The 17,863-nt window shown below is 41.2% G+C and overlaps 2 protein-coding genes across 7 annotated transcripts in view; both read right to left on the bottom strand.

Annotated features, from left to right (window-relative positions):
• The window catches only part of PCDH11X (protocadherin 11 X-linked), a 758,870-nt gene that overhangs the window by 665,021 nt on the left and 75,986 nt on the right, over positions 1 to 17,863 (bottom strand). The window contains exon 2 of one of the 6 annotated variants that reach the window (XM_083722716.1): positions 9,605 to 9,697. The exons of the other annotated variants lie outside the window; for them this stretch is intronic. The gene's annotated coding sequence lies outside the window, so the exon portion shown is untranslated. The remainder of the gene's footprint in view (positions 1 to 9,604; positions 9,698 to 17,863) is intronic. 6 annotated transcript variants of the gene reach the window in all.
• LOC310837139 (HAUS augmin-like complex subunit 2) lies at positions 9,174 to 9,761 on the bottom strand (the record flags this gene model as incomplete). The annotated part of the gene is made up of 1 exon (XM_083723202.1): positions 9,174 to 9,761. One exon carries the CDS (start codon positions 9,759 to 9,761, stop codon positions 9,174 to 9,176), a length of 588 nt encoding a protein of 195 aa, XP_083579328.1.

Raw genomic sequence — 17,863 nt, forward strand, 5'->3', positions numbered from 1 at the left:
TCCCTTTCTTTCGTTAACTGCTGTTTAATAATTGTAGACTGGTGACCTCCATAGATCATGTCAGGCCTATGGAGACGGTCTCTCTTACAGGGGATAATTATTTCCAACACCATTTTTGATCCAAACTAGAATCTGGGCACAGAGTTATGTTCACATCAATGTGTCAAACCTGTGCATCATTCCACAGTGCAAAAGCCCACATGGTATGAGCAAGTACACCTCTGGCGTGCAATCTGTGTCAGTCAAACACAGACTGAATGTGCTTGAGCTTTTGATGAACATGAGCCAACAGCACAACTTTTTTTTCCACCCCTTGTAAGCCAAGCTGTTGACACATACAATTTCAAGCAAAAATAAAATAAAAAAGCTATGGGAATTCTTTTGTTCAATGCTGATTGTTAGCCACAGCTAGTTATCAACTGTATACCATGGACAGCAACAGCAAAATTATTAGGTACAGGTTTTGTTGGCCTGCTTGCAGTGGCAAAGGACGGGGGAGATTCAATAAAGGTTTTGCCTGCAAATAGTGGACTTCATTGTTTATCATCTCAGGCATCATGTTTTATTCAAGGAACTTGCTAGTTAGGTTGAGTAAGAATACTTTCAAGAAAAGGGGAAGCGGACACAACTCTTCTGCAACTCTTCTGATGATTTCAAATAGCAGTCAAAAAGGGGGGGAGGCAAGGCTGTCTTTTTTAAAATAATTTTTTATTAATTTTCCAATTTTTAACACTAAACAACAACAACACACAAACATCAACAAATACAAACACACACAAAAATATCATTTCTTAACCTCATTTTCATACGCCTCGTTTCTCAGACTTCCCCATACCTCACCCTTTTTTTGCATCCTTGTTTTACAGTTTTTCAACAACCCTTTTTGCCAATTAAATTTAAGGCAAGGCTGTCTTTAAGCCAGCACAGAATCAGATATTCAAAAGCTCAGAAGCCAAGTTGCATACCTTCTCAAATATTTACCAACTTCTCTTAATTAAAGGCTATTTCCCCCCTGAATCAGTTCCACCCTGTCACTTTTGGTATCCATCAATAATCAAGAAATGTTGCACTTAGGAAGAAAACACCACCTGCCTCCGAGACAGGAAAGTGAAGAACTTCACTGAATTTTACACAAACCAAACCCTTGCAAAGGCCATAAACCTAATCTGATCTTGCACGTAATAAGCAGCTGTTACTGAATTGGATCACCCCAATAATGTCTTGTAATGTCTTGCGCATGCGCGCGCGCGCACACACACACACACACAATGTAAGTCTGGTTTGCAACATTAACAAGGGAGAGAGCTATGGGGTGGCCTTCCCTTACCCACAGGACTGAGGGAAAGTCCAACAGCAGGCAAATTCCATATAAGAAGCATAAACCTTTTGTTTGGATCAGATATTCAACTTATTTTCTTGATTATCTTTATGATCATTTGGATAAGAACACCCCTTTTAATCCTGGATCAAAACCCCAAATGCTCAGCATCCTGAATCTTGTGCCAAATACAAAGTTCTGGTTTGATGGTTTTTTAATATGAACAGAACACACACACGGCCCTATGTTGGAACTGAACCTGTAATCCTATCTGCATTATCTTAAAAGGAATTTGGAGCCACAATAGCTGTAGAATCAAACAATCATAGAATTGTAGAGTTGGAAGTGACCCTAAGGGTCATCTAGTCCAACCCCTGCAACGCAGGAATCTCAACTAAAACATCCATGACAGATGGCCATCCTAGCTATGCTTAAAAACCTCCAAGGAAGGAGAGTCAACCACCTTCTAACACAGTCCGTTCCACTGTAAAACAGCTCTGTCAGGAAGTTCTTTCTGATGTTTAATCAAAATATCCTTTCTTGTAACTTGAATCTGGGATATGATATGATTATCTGATATATGATGTGAGTGTGTGAGTGTGTGATTTGGTATGTTTGCATGATATGAATGGTTGTACGATATGATTGTGATATATCATATTATGATAATGTGTTATGAGTGTACGTCATTGTGTGATGACTGTATGATAATGATATTACAATTGTTTATGGTATTGTGATTGTATGATACATATCATGATTGTATGATATTAGGCTTGTATGATATGCTTTTATGTTTGTATGATAGTGCAATATTATGATTCTATTATACAATTGTATGCTTGCATATTATGATTTTATGATATATGGAACTACAATACAGACATACTTAATTAAACTATTGGGCTTTGCTATTAAGTGTATGCACATACAGTATTTATCTATTTAAAAAACAACAACGATATATTAAAAGTATGGTTATATTTCATTTTGCAGCACAAACACACACACCACCATATTTCCATGTTTCAACATCTGGCAAAAAGTAGTTGAGTGGAAATATTTCAGATATACTATGACGGTTACCTACTTCATAATCACATGCTGCATTAACTTCCCTGATAAAACAGTAGCACTCAGAAAATAGAGGGCAAAGCAAGCTAGCAATGAAATAGCTGTGCCCCGTGCTTGAACATCAGTTGCACAGAATGAGGACAAAAAGCATGGAAGAAAAGGTGAAGCACTCCCTGCTGATAAGATGTCTACTTCAATTTACTTAGATGGAAAAACTACAGCCCATTAAAAAAGTCCATAATGCAGCAAAATGGCACAGATCGGTGTTAAAAACAGCACTTACCAATAGCAATTAAAGTAATGGAGCAGTGCAGCTTGGCACCAGAAAAAACACACAACGAGGGATAGTATACCCAGACTGTGTTGTTCAAGGAGAACATCACAGCCTTACTGGGATACTGGTGCAAGCGATGGAGCAAAATTTATTTGGTAAGGAGTCCCAACTCTTGCTTGCTTATCACATGGGTTCCAAAACTAATATGTAAATCACAGCATTCACAGGATCATCCATCATGTTAGAAGAACCTAATGGGGATGGCTTCTGCCCAGTGGGATATGTATGTGAACTGGTATTTTGCTTAATCTGCCCAAGATTATTAATTTATCTTGGACTAGTCCATCACTCTGCTATTCTTCTGCCTCCTACATCCCTCCATTAACAAGTTCTCTTGCCTTTCATATAAAAAAGGGGGTGATGTCCTTCATTTTGCTTTAGCAATGTATACTTACCATTTCATTAAAAGAATACTGGAAACTGCCTTATAATGAGTCAGAACACTGATCCAGCTAGCTTTGTATTGTGTGCACTGCTCAACAGCAGCTCTCCAGGGTTTCAGATAAGCCTCAGTATGTTCCCTACCTGTAGATGCTGGGGGTTGAACATGGAACCTTCTGCATGCAAAGCGTGTTCTCCCTAACAGAGAGCACGTGTTGCGTTCCCCAATTATCCCTTTAAAACACTGGCACATTTTCTAGCAAATGCATAGTGCACTGTAATTTTGAAAGACATATAAACAAATAAAATGTAGGTATAAAAGAAATATCAGAAGCAATTCTAAACAAGGGAAGACAAGTGGGGGGATGGACTGTTTTATAATCATAGTAAAACTGCATGCTGGCAGATCTCTCCCACCCATATTTTGAGTTGCTTTGAGTTGGTGTGGATTTTTAAAACAAATATAATTTTGGTCCAGCAGGTAGAAGGGAAGTTTGCTCAAAGTCATTCAAAATGGAAAGCAATAATAAATTCATTTTGATATTTTTAATTCCAGCTCAGTCGCATAAAGTTGGTTCATTCTCTTTTTGTCTTTGTTTCTCTCTCTCTCTTTCTCTCTGTCTCTCTCCCCCCCCCCCCAACTCTCTCTCTTGCTATTATTCACAGCAAGGAAAAGGATAAGGTATTTGTTCTCTGGGGACTGAGTCTTAGCATTCGCATGTTAGATTTCAATTTCCAGACTTCTAATCACAACTTTAAGAAGTTTGCCTGGTACATCCGAGAGAGAGAGAGAGAGAGAGAGAGAGAGAGAGAGAGAGAGAGGGAAGGAGGGAGACTCTCCTTTAAATTACAACATCTATTTCCAGAATCTGCTGGAATAAATAACATACATCCTTCTGTGTACCTTTGCAGGATCGGTTCAATTACATTAATATATTTGTGAAACAGGTTGTCAAAAGGAGATGCAAGACTGAAAAGCACAGCACAGGCAAGCCGGGGGTGGGGGGGTGGGGGTGGAAATGAAGGACGAAGGACAATTGCTGAGCCTAAGCTGAACACAGCTTTGCCTTCCAACGTACACAAATGGCAAATGTTTCCCCTTAAAATAGGATTGCGAGATTACAGTTGTAATACTGTTAGGGAGGGGAAATGTATTTTAATATTGGTTTCTTGCTCAAGTCGTCTTAAGGCCATTGCAAAATGAGAACACACAGCATGTGCCATTTCCTGCCCTTGTTCTTGTTTCCGTGAGATGGTGAATTAAGGGCTCAACTTTACAATGCCTTACGTAGACTCAGCCACAAAGAAGATGCAAGCACTACATAGGCTTAATTCTATCATTCCGCAACTAATCCTCTTGCCTTCTAGTTTACCATGTTATTCAGGGCACGCCAGATGCTGCCTCCTGCAGGATTACTGTTTGTATTATTATATTATTTAAAATTTATGTTATGCTATTTATTTACTAAATTTGTATCTCACACCTTCAGCAAAAGAAAGGGAAATGTCCTCAGGGCAGCGAATGAATGAATGAAAAACATAGCATGTAACTAAGATGTACAAGAAATGAAATTTACATGAGATTTACTGTATGAGGAATTGTAACTAAAACAGATGCAGTAACTTGGCCTCAGTGTTGCAGAGGTTCAAAAAGCTGCAGGTTACTAAAGAGCTAGAGTCGGAGGTGGTATTTTCATTAATATAGGCATCAAGCAAGATTCCCTGGGAAGGGGTTTCGAAAGGCAAGAAGTCACTACTGAAAAGACAACCACTGAGCTTCAACGAGCCCCAAACAATTATTTTAGGACGACTAGTTTGGAAAGAGACCAATAGGAGGTACCTGAATACCAAGGCTTTAAAGAAGGAGTGGGAAATATTGGGCTTTCCATATGTTGATGAACAAAAACTAGAAACATCATTGACCAGTGGTTTTTAGCCAGTGTGCCTTGAATGATGGTCAGGGGTGTTGCGAGCAACACTGGTCTCTGTCCCTCTTTACTTCCCTCCCACCTCTGATGCCCTCTTGCATCTTTGCTTCCCAAAGGCTTGCACAACTGTCTATTTACACTATACTGTTGTAAGTTTGGGGAATCAGCTTGCATGATGCCCTGAGTCCCAATTATTGAGTTCCTGTATCTGTGAGAGCGGAAGATATGACAGCAAGCTTGTCAAATAAGTCTTTTTGTCTGGGCAACTGTAAGACAATGGCCTCACAGCTAGACACTTAAGCACCATGATTAGCATAACCATATAGTTGCTCTGTGCCCTAGGGCAAATGAGTGGGCCTTTTCTCCCCACATCTGGCTGTTTCTTAAAAAAAACAGGGCTCTGGACTTAAGTTTTCTGCACTGGATTGGTGATCTTAAAGAGTGGATGAACTTTCTACAGTTCCATTGTCAAGCTCAGGTGGTGGGGTTTAGATTTCCTGGAACACAGAGCTTCTGCAGGGGTGGGCAGCTGTATAAAATAAGTCTACCCCAGGAAGCTGATGGATCCAGATGATTTCCTGACTGCTCTTGGAGAGTTTCATGTTGCTTCAGCAGGTGATTCTTTTGACATCCTAGTGGACCTCTGGACTACAGAAATGACCAGGACAATGGACACAATCACTCCAGGGCATCTCCTCTAACAGAATGGAGCCAAGCCAGCCCCCTGGTTTCCTAGGGAACTGGTGGTGATGAAATAAATGAGATGGTGACCAGATCAAAATTGATGGAAAACTTGGAAGAAGTCCAACTGAATACAAGCTAGAGTCTACTTGAAGACCTACTCTGTGGCAGCGCAAGCAGTGAAAAAGCTATTTTTCTCTGCTTCTATTGCATCCAGCAGAGCTGTTCCTTTTACAACCTTACCCACGTGAGGAGATTTTAGACCACTCGATGGCCCGCTGTGAACAATTTGCTCAGTACTTTGCTGACAAAATCACTCAGATCTGTTCCAACTTGGATGTTACAGTTGACACTGGTCTAGTGGATATAACTTTGGTCCCTGCTTCTTCAATGATAATTGATACTTTTCAATTTGTGCAGCCTGAGAATGTGGACAGCATCCTTGAAAATATGAGAGCTACCACATGTGCTAGTTTCTTGCCCTTCCTAACTCATTAAAAAGGCCAGTAGGGGACAGACCAAGTGGTAAAGGGAAAAAGCAAGGCAGGAATACAGCACACCTAAAACAAGCAGTTATAATTTTTCAACTGAAAAAGGCATCCCTGAATCCAACTATATTGGATAAATTTTGGGCAGTTTCCATTTCCCATTACCAGGCAAAGCATGTGGTAGCATCTCAGTTCCAGAGGTTCCTGGAAGAGAAAGATTATCTAGATGCATTTCCATTTGATTTTAGGCCTGGTTATGGGACAGAGTCACCTTTGGATGACATATGTTGGGAGGAATTGGACAATGGGAATGTGTCCCTGTTGGTTCTGCTGACCTTTCAACAATTTTTGATACCATCAACTATGGTATCCTCCTGGGGACCCTTGCTGGAATGGGACTTGAAGGCACAGTTTTAATAGCATCTCCATTCCTTCCTGGTAGTGCTGGGGGACTCCTGTTCAACACCTTGATCATTGGCCTGCTCTTGATCATTGGCTCCGCTCTGTCCCTCATGCTATTTAACATTTACATGAAACTGCTTGGAGGAGTTGCTCAGAGTTTTGGGGTTTGGTGTCACCAGTGTGCTGATGACAGCCAGCTCTATTAGTCCTTTCCACTTAAATCCAAGGAAACTGACTTTGTTCTAAACCAGTATCTGACATCAGTAATGGACTAGACAAGGGTGAACAAATTGAAACTGGATGGGGTAACCCTCCCCCTGAACACAGAGCGTGTGTTCCTGGATTCAGTTCTGAGCCTAGATCACCAGGTTTCTGCAGTGATGAGGGTTAAAGCTGTACAGTTAAAACTAGTATGCCAGCTGTCCGCATTCCTAGAGATGTCTGATCTGGCCACAGCAATACACACCTTGGTTGCAACTGGCTCTATGTGGAGCTTTATTTGAAAAGTGCTCAAAACTGCTAAAACAGACTAGTTACTAGTCTGTTTCAAGGCACAATTCAAAGTGTTGGCTATGAGGCCTAAGAGGCTTAGATCTGCCTGGGCTCTGAGATCTTCTGTGGAGGCCCTTTTCTCAGTCACATCACTCTCAAAGGAATATTTGGTGAAGGCATGGGGCAGGGTCTTCTTGGTGGCTGCTCCAAGATTTTGGAATTTCCCTTAGAGAGGCTCCTTGTCCTTCTGCGAGCAGGGGAAGACTATTTTACTTTGACAGGCTTTTGAGAACTGATTGCTTTTTATGGAAATGGCTTTTCACAGTAAAAACAGCACCACACTATTTGTGCTTTAACAGAATCGTTTTTATATTGTTTTTATTCTATTATAATTTAATTCCCTTTTAACTATTGTCTTTTAAGCTTTCTGTATTTTATCAGTATTTTTATTTTTGCAAACTGCCTTAAGTCCCGCTGTAGGGAAAATGCAGTGTAGATATATTAAAAGAATTTTAAACTAATGAATGGGGAGGGGTGGCACTCCCCAGGTGTTCAGAAGGAGAGCGTTTCAAGAGTTCTCTGATAGAAACCCCCTCCTCCTTTTACGTTCTTCCCTTTGAGCCTTTTTCCAGAAAGTAAAATGTCACACATGCCATCTATTTCCTCCAACGAAAACTTTGCAGAGTGTGGAAATAGTCAAACAGAACAATTTAACAGTCGCACAGCCCCCGCGGGACCCTTCAGTTAGGAGCACAAAATGTTTTGCCATTTACTTACCCTGGAATTGTCTATACAGCTTAATGATTTTTTTTAAAAAAAACAGTTTTCAAATGTGTGTTTTGCTTTGAGGAATGAGAGGGAGGGGACTCTTGATTGGTTCTCTTCCTCCTCCTCTTCTCTCTCTCTCTCTCTCTCTCTCTCTCTCTCTCTCTCTCCTCTCTCAGATGAGGAGAAAACTGTTGAAGGCCCTACACATAGCTACAAAGCAGGTTTATTGCAAATCGTACCTTGTGAAAAAGTGTCTGAACGTGTCTACCCAGAGAGATACACCAGACGTGATATTTAATGTACCTTTGCATTTAACATGCTAGCTTCCAAAAAATAAAATAAAACAAAGAGCAGCCATTGGGGAGAATGGTCATTACTGGGAATGAAGTAAGTTGGGCAAGAGGGGTATTTAACCCTATCCAGCCTTGTTGGCAGCATATACAATTATCACCTTCCGTGACTGCTATTAAATGCATGGAGATTAAATGCAAAGATGTCCTTAAGTCTGCATGTAGTTCAGCTATCCTCCCTTGTAATTCATCCTATGGTACAACACTCCTCTTGCCATGATTCACAAAGTACAGCCATAATTTGGTTGCCCCTTGAAACCCTGAAGTCTGCACCGGGCTGAAAATAAAGTGGGGATATCTATAACAATTAGGAATGTTTACCTATACTTGGTAAGCACATCTGCATCACACATTTAAAGCAATATTATTCTACTTTTAATAGTCCCAGAGAATTGGGGAACTGTATCTCTGTGTGGAGAAGAGAGGAGTCTTCCTAACGACTCTCACCACCCTTAACAGAGTTCTTAGGAGACCCCTCTTCTCCACACAGAGCTGCATTTCCTAGAGTTCCTTGGGAAGAAGGACTGGTTGTTAAATCACTCCTGGACTTCAGAACAAAACATGCAAAAAGACTTTTTGAAGGTATTATTAGCAGCAGCAGAGCAGTGGAGGATTATATGGTTTAAGAAAGTTGTCCCACTGCATAAAAAACAAAGGGTGGCATTCAGCAAAGTTTTACTCAGGGTGGACCCATTGAAATTGAGGGACTTAACTGATCAAGCATATCCATTAATTTCAATGGATCTATTCTGAGTAGGACCAGTGTTGTTAACCACCTATAGCTGTTGTTTCTAATCTATAGTAAAATAAATAAAACACAGCCATACAGCTTACGTACTGCTGCTGAAATTAATATAATATATATTTTATTAAATAGATAAATATATCTTCATTTATAGTGGTCTTCATTTATAGTTTCTGACCACCTACTAGAACCCACAAAATTGCTAAATAAAGTTATTCTTCTGGGAGTTCAACATCCTCTCTCAATTCCTGAATTTTTCCTGACAGCTCTTCTCCCTTCGTCATCAATGATTTATTTTTGGCTAGTGCACTCTTCATGTTACTTGGACAGTTTTGAGGAATAAGACTTAGATAGCTTTCTAATTTCTCAGTGAAAGCTGCTGCCAACACCAAAAATTTGTCTGCATATTTGTGGAAGTCCTCGTCAACTGAATTTTTGTGTGTCGCACAGACCAACCGTATCCCCTGCCTAAGATAAATTGTCCTTTTCAGAACTTCCTCTAGGTGGCTGTTCATCATGGTCAGAACCTGGCATTTATGTGTCAGGTGGTAGGAAGAAAGGATGTTTCCTCTATCTTTTGCCACTAACAGAGTTTGAAGTTCTAGTGTAATCTGTTGAATTTCAGCTTGCAGATCTGCAATACCTTCTAGCTCTGGGTCATGAACTTTGCAGGGAGTTGGTTCTAAGCAAGGAGCTGGTCCTACATGTTGATCCAAAGGTTCCTGGGACACATCTCCTGCCAAGATGAAGCGAGCAAGCTGTGAATCCTGTTGCTGATTATCCAGAGGATTTGAGGCCATAGCAATGATTGCTTTCGTTGACCACCTCCAGAAGCTGCCTTTTTTTTAAAAAAAAGGGGGGGAGATAACTTGCCTTAACAGAAATAAGAAAAATACCATTAACAAAACTGCAAACCTATGTAGTCCATTTGTTAAAGTAACCATGGGAGACGAAATCTCTTCTGAAATGGGATTTTCATTGTCTCCCAAACTGCCTTATACTCATGCAATTTCCTGTACTTCACATTTTTTATTCATTCTTCCCTCCTCAAGCTAAGAACAAGAGCCTGAATTATTACAAAACATGGCCTCAAAATTGCAAATCCGGTTTCTAATCCTTGTTGGCAAACCATAGTGGCAGGGCCACTTCCCTTCCACATGGAGTCCTACATCATTTACCCCACAATTCCTTCAAGCCTTGTAATTCCTGGAGCTTTGAAATATTCTCTCGCCAAGAGAATGACTACACTATGGATGTGGCACAGAATAATTTCAATAAAATGGAAACAGGAACAGAACCTAAGAGGAGGGATCTCATGCATGCAAGGTGGGACTATACAGAGATTATGTACTCTAAATGAGAGTTCAGAATTCAGTTGTGGCCCCATATAATTACTGTTGTTGTTGTGGTCATTGTTATTTACGTAGCACTTAATGCCAAAACAAGCTTCTAAGTAGTTTACCAATATAAAAACCAATAGCACAAGCTGTGATATACACACACACACACACACACACACACACACGGGATGAGGGTGGTGCTATGAGTTAAACCACAGAGCCTAGGACTTGCCGATCAGTCTCCAGCTGTTAAAAAACCGAAACCTGGGAAATATAATCCCTTGCCAATACATAGATGCAAAATAAGAATGTAAAGATACTGAACAACATGCATATCTGTAACAAAAACCCAAATGCTTATACCTTTCCATTATGTGGGAGTTTGTTCTATCCCATTCATAATTTTGCTCCTCCAGTTGTGAACTGTTTTCCCTTCTAAAACATCTTTGAGGTTCAGCAACCAGAGCACTGCACACTATTCCTAGTGTGGTTGCGCCATATAACTGTATCTCGGTAGTTGGACATCTGACTTACAGACAGAAGATCCCAAATTCAATCCCTAGCGTGTTTCAGCAGGACTGGGAATGTTGGTGCTGACAGTCTGTGCAGACATTACTGACCTAGCTGCTCCAATGGTCTGATCAAATACAAGACAGCTTCCTATGCTGCTAAGATTCCAGTAGTCCAGTCAGGCCAAGGAAGAGAGGTGGTGTTCCAGCAGGGCTGAGAAGGCCTTTAAGGAATAGAGTACACCCAGACATGAGGATTAGTGCATTAGTTTTCTTGGTTATAACTGTGGCTTTAGATTGATATACCACCATGCTAAATTGATATACCATCATGCTAAATTTCATTCATGCCAATGGGTGTGTGTGGCACAACAAAGGACAACATTGGACCTGTCACCATCCTTTATGCACACAAGGGCTTCTGTTCCCCCATGATTCACCCATGCAGGAGCTATACCACTCCAAATTTCATCATACGTCACGGACCCTGAAAACAGTTGTAAATTTACAGCACAAAACTGGAACTATTTCCCCAGGTTAACAGGGTTGCAAACTGTTCCCCCCACCCCTCAAAGCAATTAACAAGGAAACATCCACTAAGTTCCAACAGATTTCCAGAAAGGGCTCTTACATTTGGGGGGGGGGGGTCACATAAAACAGAAATGATCAGCTAAGGGAATGTTAGGAAAATAGAATAAAGTGCTCTTTGAATGTTAAAAGAAAACCTGTAAGTTCACCATTTAGAGCACAAGAGAGCAAAGAAGAAAAAGAAGAAGAAGAAGAAGAAGAGGAGGAGGAGGAGGAGGAGGAGGAGGAGGAGGAGGAGGAGGAGACTTGTACTTTCATCAAAGGACTATTCAAACATCAAGCCCAAAGGAAAAGGGAGTCATTTCCTCCAAACATTTTCCTTGCAGTTCTTAGTGTTGAAGATATTTGTGATTTCTTTAAACAGAGAAAGTGGGGTTGTGGGGGTGGGTGGGAGTTGCTATAAAGCAATAGTAGTCAATATGTTGAAGTATTTACACTTATCACATTTAACTTTTTGCTTGCATTGCTTCATGTTTTAAATAGGATGTTTGCTGCTATTCCCTTCTTTCTTTTTTGCAATTCAATTCTTGTCTCGTGCAAGGGGCTGGTGGGGGTGGACCACTTTGTTTAGGGCAACATTCCCTCATAGGCAACCTCCCAGGGGAACAGAAGAAAGACAAGCTCCAGCGCTTCTTATAATAAGCTGTTCATTTAGCTCAGCTGTTTGTATCTCTCAGCTTTCCATGGGTTGGATGTCAGGCAGGGAAGGGGCAAGAGGCAAAAAGTGGGTGGGGTCAGCATGATACTGTAGTACCTCAGTTTGAGAACAGCCCTGTTTATGAACGATTCAGTTTACGAACTCCACAAAACAGGAAGTAGTGTCCCAGTTTGCAAACTTTACCTCAGTCTAAGAATGGAATCTGAATGGTGGAAGGGCACCGGCGGCAGGAAGCCTCATTAGGGAAAGCACACCTCAGTTTAAGAATGGTTTTGGTTTCAGAACGGACTTCCGGAGTGGATAAGTTCATAAACCAAGGTACCACTGTACATGCTTCTCTACCTTTGTATGGTAGTTTACATTGAACAACACCAGGGTCAGGTTGCTACACCCACCCACAACTCCCTAATCCAGACAAGCAAGAAGCACAGTTCAAGGAAACATTAAGGTCAGGCAAAAGCACACAAAGAGAGAAGATAGTGGGACCTTTGGGGGGAATAGTCCAGGGAAAGAGAGCACAGGCAGAGATGGTGTCCAGGGCCATAGGAAGAGAGGCCTGGATGCCTGCATTTGGCTCCCATGAGAAAGAAAGAAAGAAAGAAAGAAAGAAAGAAAGAAAGAAAGAAAGAAAGAAAGAGGGGACACAGGTAGTGCTGTGGCTTAAACCACAGAGCCTAGGACTTGCCGATCAGAAGGTCAGCAGTTCGAATCCCGACGACGGGGTGAGCTCCCATTGCTCAATCCCTGCTCCTGCCAACCTAGCAGTTCGAAAGCACGTCCAAGTGCAATTAGATAAATCGGTACTGCGTTTCCGTGCGCTGCTCTGATTTTGCCAGAGGCGGCTTAGTCATGCTGGCCACATGGCCTGGAAGCTGTGCACCGGCTCCCTCGGCCAATAAAGTGAGATGAGTGCCGCAACCCCAAAGTTGGTCACGACTGGACCTAATGGTCGGGGTCCCTTTACCTTTAAGAAAGAAAGAAAGAAAGAAAGAAAGAAAGAAAGAAAGAAAGAAAGAAAGAAAGAAAGCTAGAGAAAAGAGACTCTGAGCTGAGTGTGAAGGACAGTGTGTGGTGTCCTGTAAGAGTAATTAGGCCAGGAATTACCTGGGAGGCTGAGGCTGAGACAGGAGAAGTAGAAGCTGTAAAGAGACAGTCTACTTAGGTCTCATTCCAGTCAGAAGGAAAGAGATTCTTCTAGAAAGAGAAGACTCCCAAACCAGTGAACCCTTGGGTCTATTACTTGGAGTACCCCAGGAGTTGGGCTGTCTAAGGGGTGCATAACTGACAGGAAGTACCACCTTGTTAAGAACCAAAGTATTAAGTTAAGAACCAAAGTATTAAACGGCAACAGTTTGTGCAACAACTGAGAAAGTATTGAAGTGAAATAACATAATAAACTGAAGTATCCTATGTTTTACCCTATGTCTGTATATAATAAAATAGCTACAGGAATGTACTCACAGGCTTAAGCAACATATAGGCAACTTCCTGATATAATTCTAAATTGGCCTTTAATGTTCTGTTCCTGTAGCTGTACAGAGTGGGGACACACATTATGCTATAATTGCTTTCTAAGCAAGGCAGTTGAGTCAAGATTTTTTTAAAAAAATAAAAATAAAATGAAAGATTTTTAGGAGGTTTGTGGACGTGGCAAAATGGCCACTGGGAAAACAAATCCAATGTGTAATGATTTGTTTTGTTCCCAGGGGGAGGGTTCCTGAAATGTGGCCGAACTCAACAGCAGGTCATTAAGGTCATTAAAAAGCTTCTGCCCTGGATTATTAGAATCATCTTAGAATATTAAAGCTTGATTCAAAGACTTGCAGCAACAGCAAGTAAGTGCTTAGCAGAGACCTGCCAGTTTTCATTTCAGTGTGCCAAGCTGTATTGATGCTGGTGCAGCTGATTAGGAGCTAGGTTGAGGGTTATATTCTGGCATTCATGGGTTCACTGGTTACACGAACAACTTGCAATTTCTATAGCTAAACACACAAAGGGAACGAAAATAATCCAGTCTTTCTAATACCCCTCCCAATTCCAAATGCCTGTAGGGAGCCACTGTGATCCTGCCTTCTTGCTTTCATTGTGTAAAGAATGACAAGAGCACTCAGCAAATAATAAACGACAACTTAAATACAACGGTAAAGTCAACAAAATTAATGCCTTTAGATTATTTTGTTTACGAAAATAATAATAATAAAGCTTTCACATCACTGTTATGGAATCTGAGTACTAATTGTTCAATTCCACAGCCTGGGGATAATGAATGGCACTCACTTTCTCTCTCTCTTTCCCTTGTTCAAAGTATTCTGCCAATGCCCTTGGTTACATTTAATTTGACATTAAATCAAATGAGCATAAAAATAACACTGGAGAATAAATAGTGTGTATTCTGCATTGCTAGTCTAGCAGGCTATTATAATATATATTTTACCCCTCTGAAATGTTTCCCTCATTATTTTGTTACCATGTCAGCTAGGCGACTAAATAATATTTGCTGATGCTACAGGGGCATGTGAACATGGTGGCATTTGGTCAAGCAAGGAATGTAATAAAGAGCTGTATATATGTGTGTGCATGAGTACACACATGCACATAACATTTCTAGACCACCTGTCACCCAGGGATCGCAAAAATGTCAAAACTAGATAGATAGATGATAAATAGATAGACAATAGATATAGAAAGATAGGTGATAGACAGATAACATTAAAAACCTCCAAGTGACAAATAAAACTGCAGCACAGAAGCACAGTACATGCATTTCAAAAGAAGGCATGACATCCACTCAACCAAAGGTAATGATAGGGCTGTTCACACATTACATTCAATGAGTGTACAACCTGTCTGCGCATATACTTAAATGGTACAGTGAATGTACACAGACTGTGTACACCAGGCATAGTCAAACTCAGCATAGTCAAACTGAGGCATAGTCAAACCTCCAGATGTTTTGAGATTACAATTCCCATCATCCCTAACCACTGGTCCTGGGATGTTGTAGTCCCAAAACATCTGGAGGGCAAGTTTGCCTATGCCTGGCGTACACAATAGTTGGCCTGCACAAATTAACAAATGTGCACATTTTCATGCGTAGAGACAGCTTGCACCCATCTTAATGAAACCTGATGTTTCATTAAAAGCTGAGGGAGGTCTGGTTGCATAGCATACCTCACTGGGACACTAGTTTTCTATATGAGGGATTTCATTTAAATGGAGGAGCATTCAACCATGTCCTGCAACCTCACAGACACAGTATACCCCCTCTGTTGATTACTAGGCCCAAGTCACTGCTCACTTTATAAAACTAATAATGGAAACAGCAACCTGAAATAGCTAGCAACTTGTAATACAATAGGTAGCTGTGTACAACATGTAGCTATGCACTGGAGTAAATGAAATGGTGCAGAGGCAAATCTGGACCTCTGGAGCTTATAAATATGTTTATAATTCATTAAATTCCATTTCCAAAGAGTTCAGGATAGTAACTATCCTACTGTATTTACTTACTTACTTACTTACTTATTACATTTATATCCTGCATGCCTTTCCTCAAAGGAGCACAAGATAGCATACATGGTTCTCTTCCTCTTCATTTTTATCCTCACAACAACCCTGTGAAGAAGGATAGGCTGAGAGACTGTGACCAGCCCAAGGTCACCCAGTGAGTTTCATGGGTGTACAGTGGTACCTCAGTCTACGAACAGCCCTGTTAACAAACACTTTGGACAACGAACTCCACAAAACTGGAAGTAGGTGTTCCAGCTAGCGAACTTTGCCCCAGAAGATGAACAGAAGCCAAACACCAGCAGCAGAAGGCCTCATTAGAGAAAGCACGCACCATGGTTTAAGAATGCTTTGGTTTAAGAATGGACCTCCGGAACGGATTAAGTTCGTAAACCAAGCTACCGAGGTACCATAGTGATTTGAACCTGGGTCTCCCAGGTCCTAGTCAAGCACTTTAACCACTAGACCACACTGTATCTACACATCCATCTTGTGAGATGAATCACTCACTCTCCAGTCTAACCTAAGATTACCCACTGAGATTCAAATCTGAGTGGGCATTCTATACCAGCTTGAACACATTATCCATTTTATCACAGGACCCCTATGTAAAGGTTACTTCATCCTGGTGTGATCTCATACAAATGGCAGATGAGAAAGGGCAACAGGAGCAAAGCGATCCCATGGGTAAGATTGATCACAGGGACCTTTCCTTCGCAGCTGGCCTTCCACCCTGCAACTTGCTTGGAAAAACCAGTGGAAAGGTCACTTCTGAGAACGAACGAATGAAGAAGCCTCATAACTGGGCTCAGTGCCCTGCAACTCCACACTGAACTTGTCACTCAGTCCAACATTATGAGCCAGACAAATGAGACAAAGTACCAAAAATTAAGACAGAACAAACACTGAGAGAATAAACCAACTGCATGGGTCTTTCCTGATTAGTCAAGAATTCTGGACCCATATTTGCACCACCGCTCAAATGAGAAGATCTTAGCTAACACCATCATCCCCTCACGTTATATTTGATTAGCTGTGTAATCTCTTTTTCTTCCTGTCAAGTGCCACATTGTTTACTCAGGGCCATAGGATCAGTGGTAGAGCATCTGCTCTGCATGAAGAAGGCCCAAGGTTCAATCCCCAGCATCTCCAAATAAGGCTTGAGATGTCCCCTGTCTGGGGAGCCATTGCCAGTCTGTGAAGATGATACAGAGCTGGATTGACTAGTGGGCTGCCTCTGTCTGAGGCTTTTTCTTTTGTTTCTATGGCTGCATGCCATCTGTTGGCATGGATTAAGCCCTTTGTACAGACACCTGTTCCATTGTTCTTTCTCTTTCTGATATCACCTCTTCTTTCTCTCCCTTTTCCTTCTCGTCCAGTGAGTGAGCTGCCGAAGAAGGGACAGAACTGTTCAAACCTCTGGCAAGAGTGGACATCTGCAAACCAATTTTGAAAATTGGGGAAGGAACCACATAACATTAGGGTGAGGGATCCAATTGGCCTCAGGTTGCCCATACTTATCTTGGAACAACCACAGTTCTAAGATTTCCATTGCAATTTGGAACTCTGACTGGAGTGCAGTGGAAAGCAGATCTTTTCACTTTTATAGTTGTCATGCAAGGAGAGATGGGGGAATACATGGCTCATAGTTTGACTGCAATTTACTTCCAATCACCTGAACCATAGTTCAGCCAATCTGATGTTCTTGATGTTGATGGACTCTGCCATCAGCCTCAGCCAATATCTTAAGGGCTACCCCTGGTTCTGATTTTTGTTTGAACAAGGGTCAACAGACACGTTATGGATCTCTTGTGCCACTGAATAGGAACATTGGGAATGTGGTTACTACCCAGATCCAATTCATAACAATGGAACTAAATTATTCCAGTGGCTGGTGGTTGATCAATCTATTCCTACAAGGAACTAAAACAGAAGGTCCTGATGGAATAAAAACTATTTTCCTATCTTTAAGCAATTGTAATAGTCAACAGTTGAACATTATGGCTTGGATATATTACTTTTAATCGCTCTGTCTGGAGCGAGTGGGATAGACTCTCCAGTACAGTACCTGGTAGTGTTACTTCTAATCCACCAGCAAAAGAAAATTACCTTTCTGAAAGGAACATCTCAGCCTACTTCCCAACTCATAGAGGCTACAAGATGTGCCTTTGTATATCAAAAGGATAAAGACGACACAAGGCATAATTGCTCAGTTTTCAAAGAGCTGTAAGATATTTCCTATGGAAAAAAGCTTCCAGACAATAGAATAAAAAACCTAGCCCTAGCAATTTCAACACATT

Source organism: Podarcis gaigeae, assembly GCF_964106915.1.
Source record: "Podarcis gaigeae genome assembly, chromosome: Z".
Classification (NCBI taxonomy): domain Eukaryota; kingdom Metazoa; phylum Chordata; class Lepidosauria; order Squamata; family Lacertidae; genus Podarcis; species Podarcis gaigeae.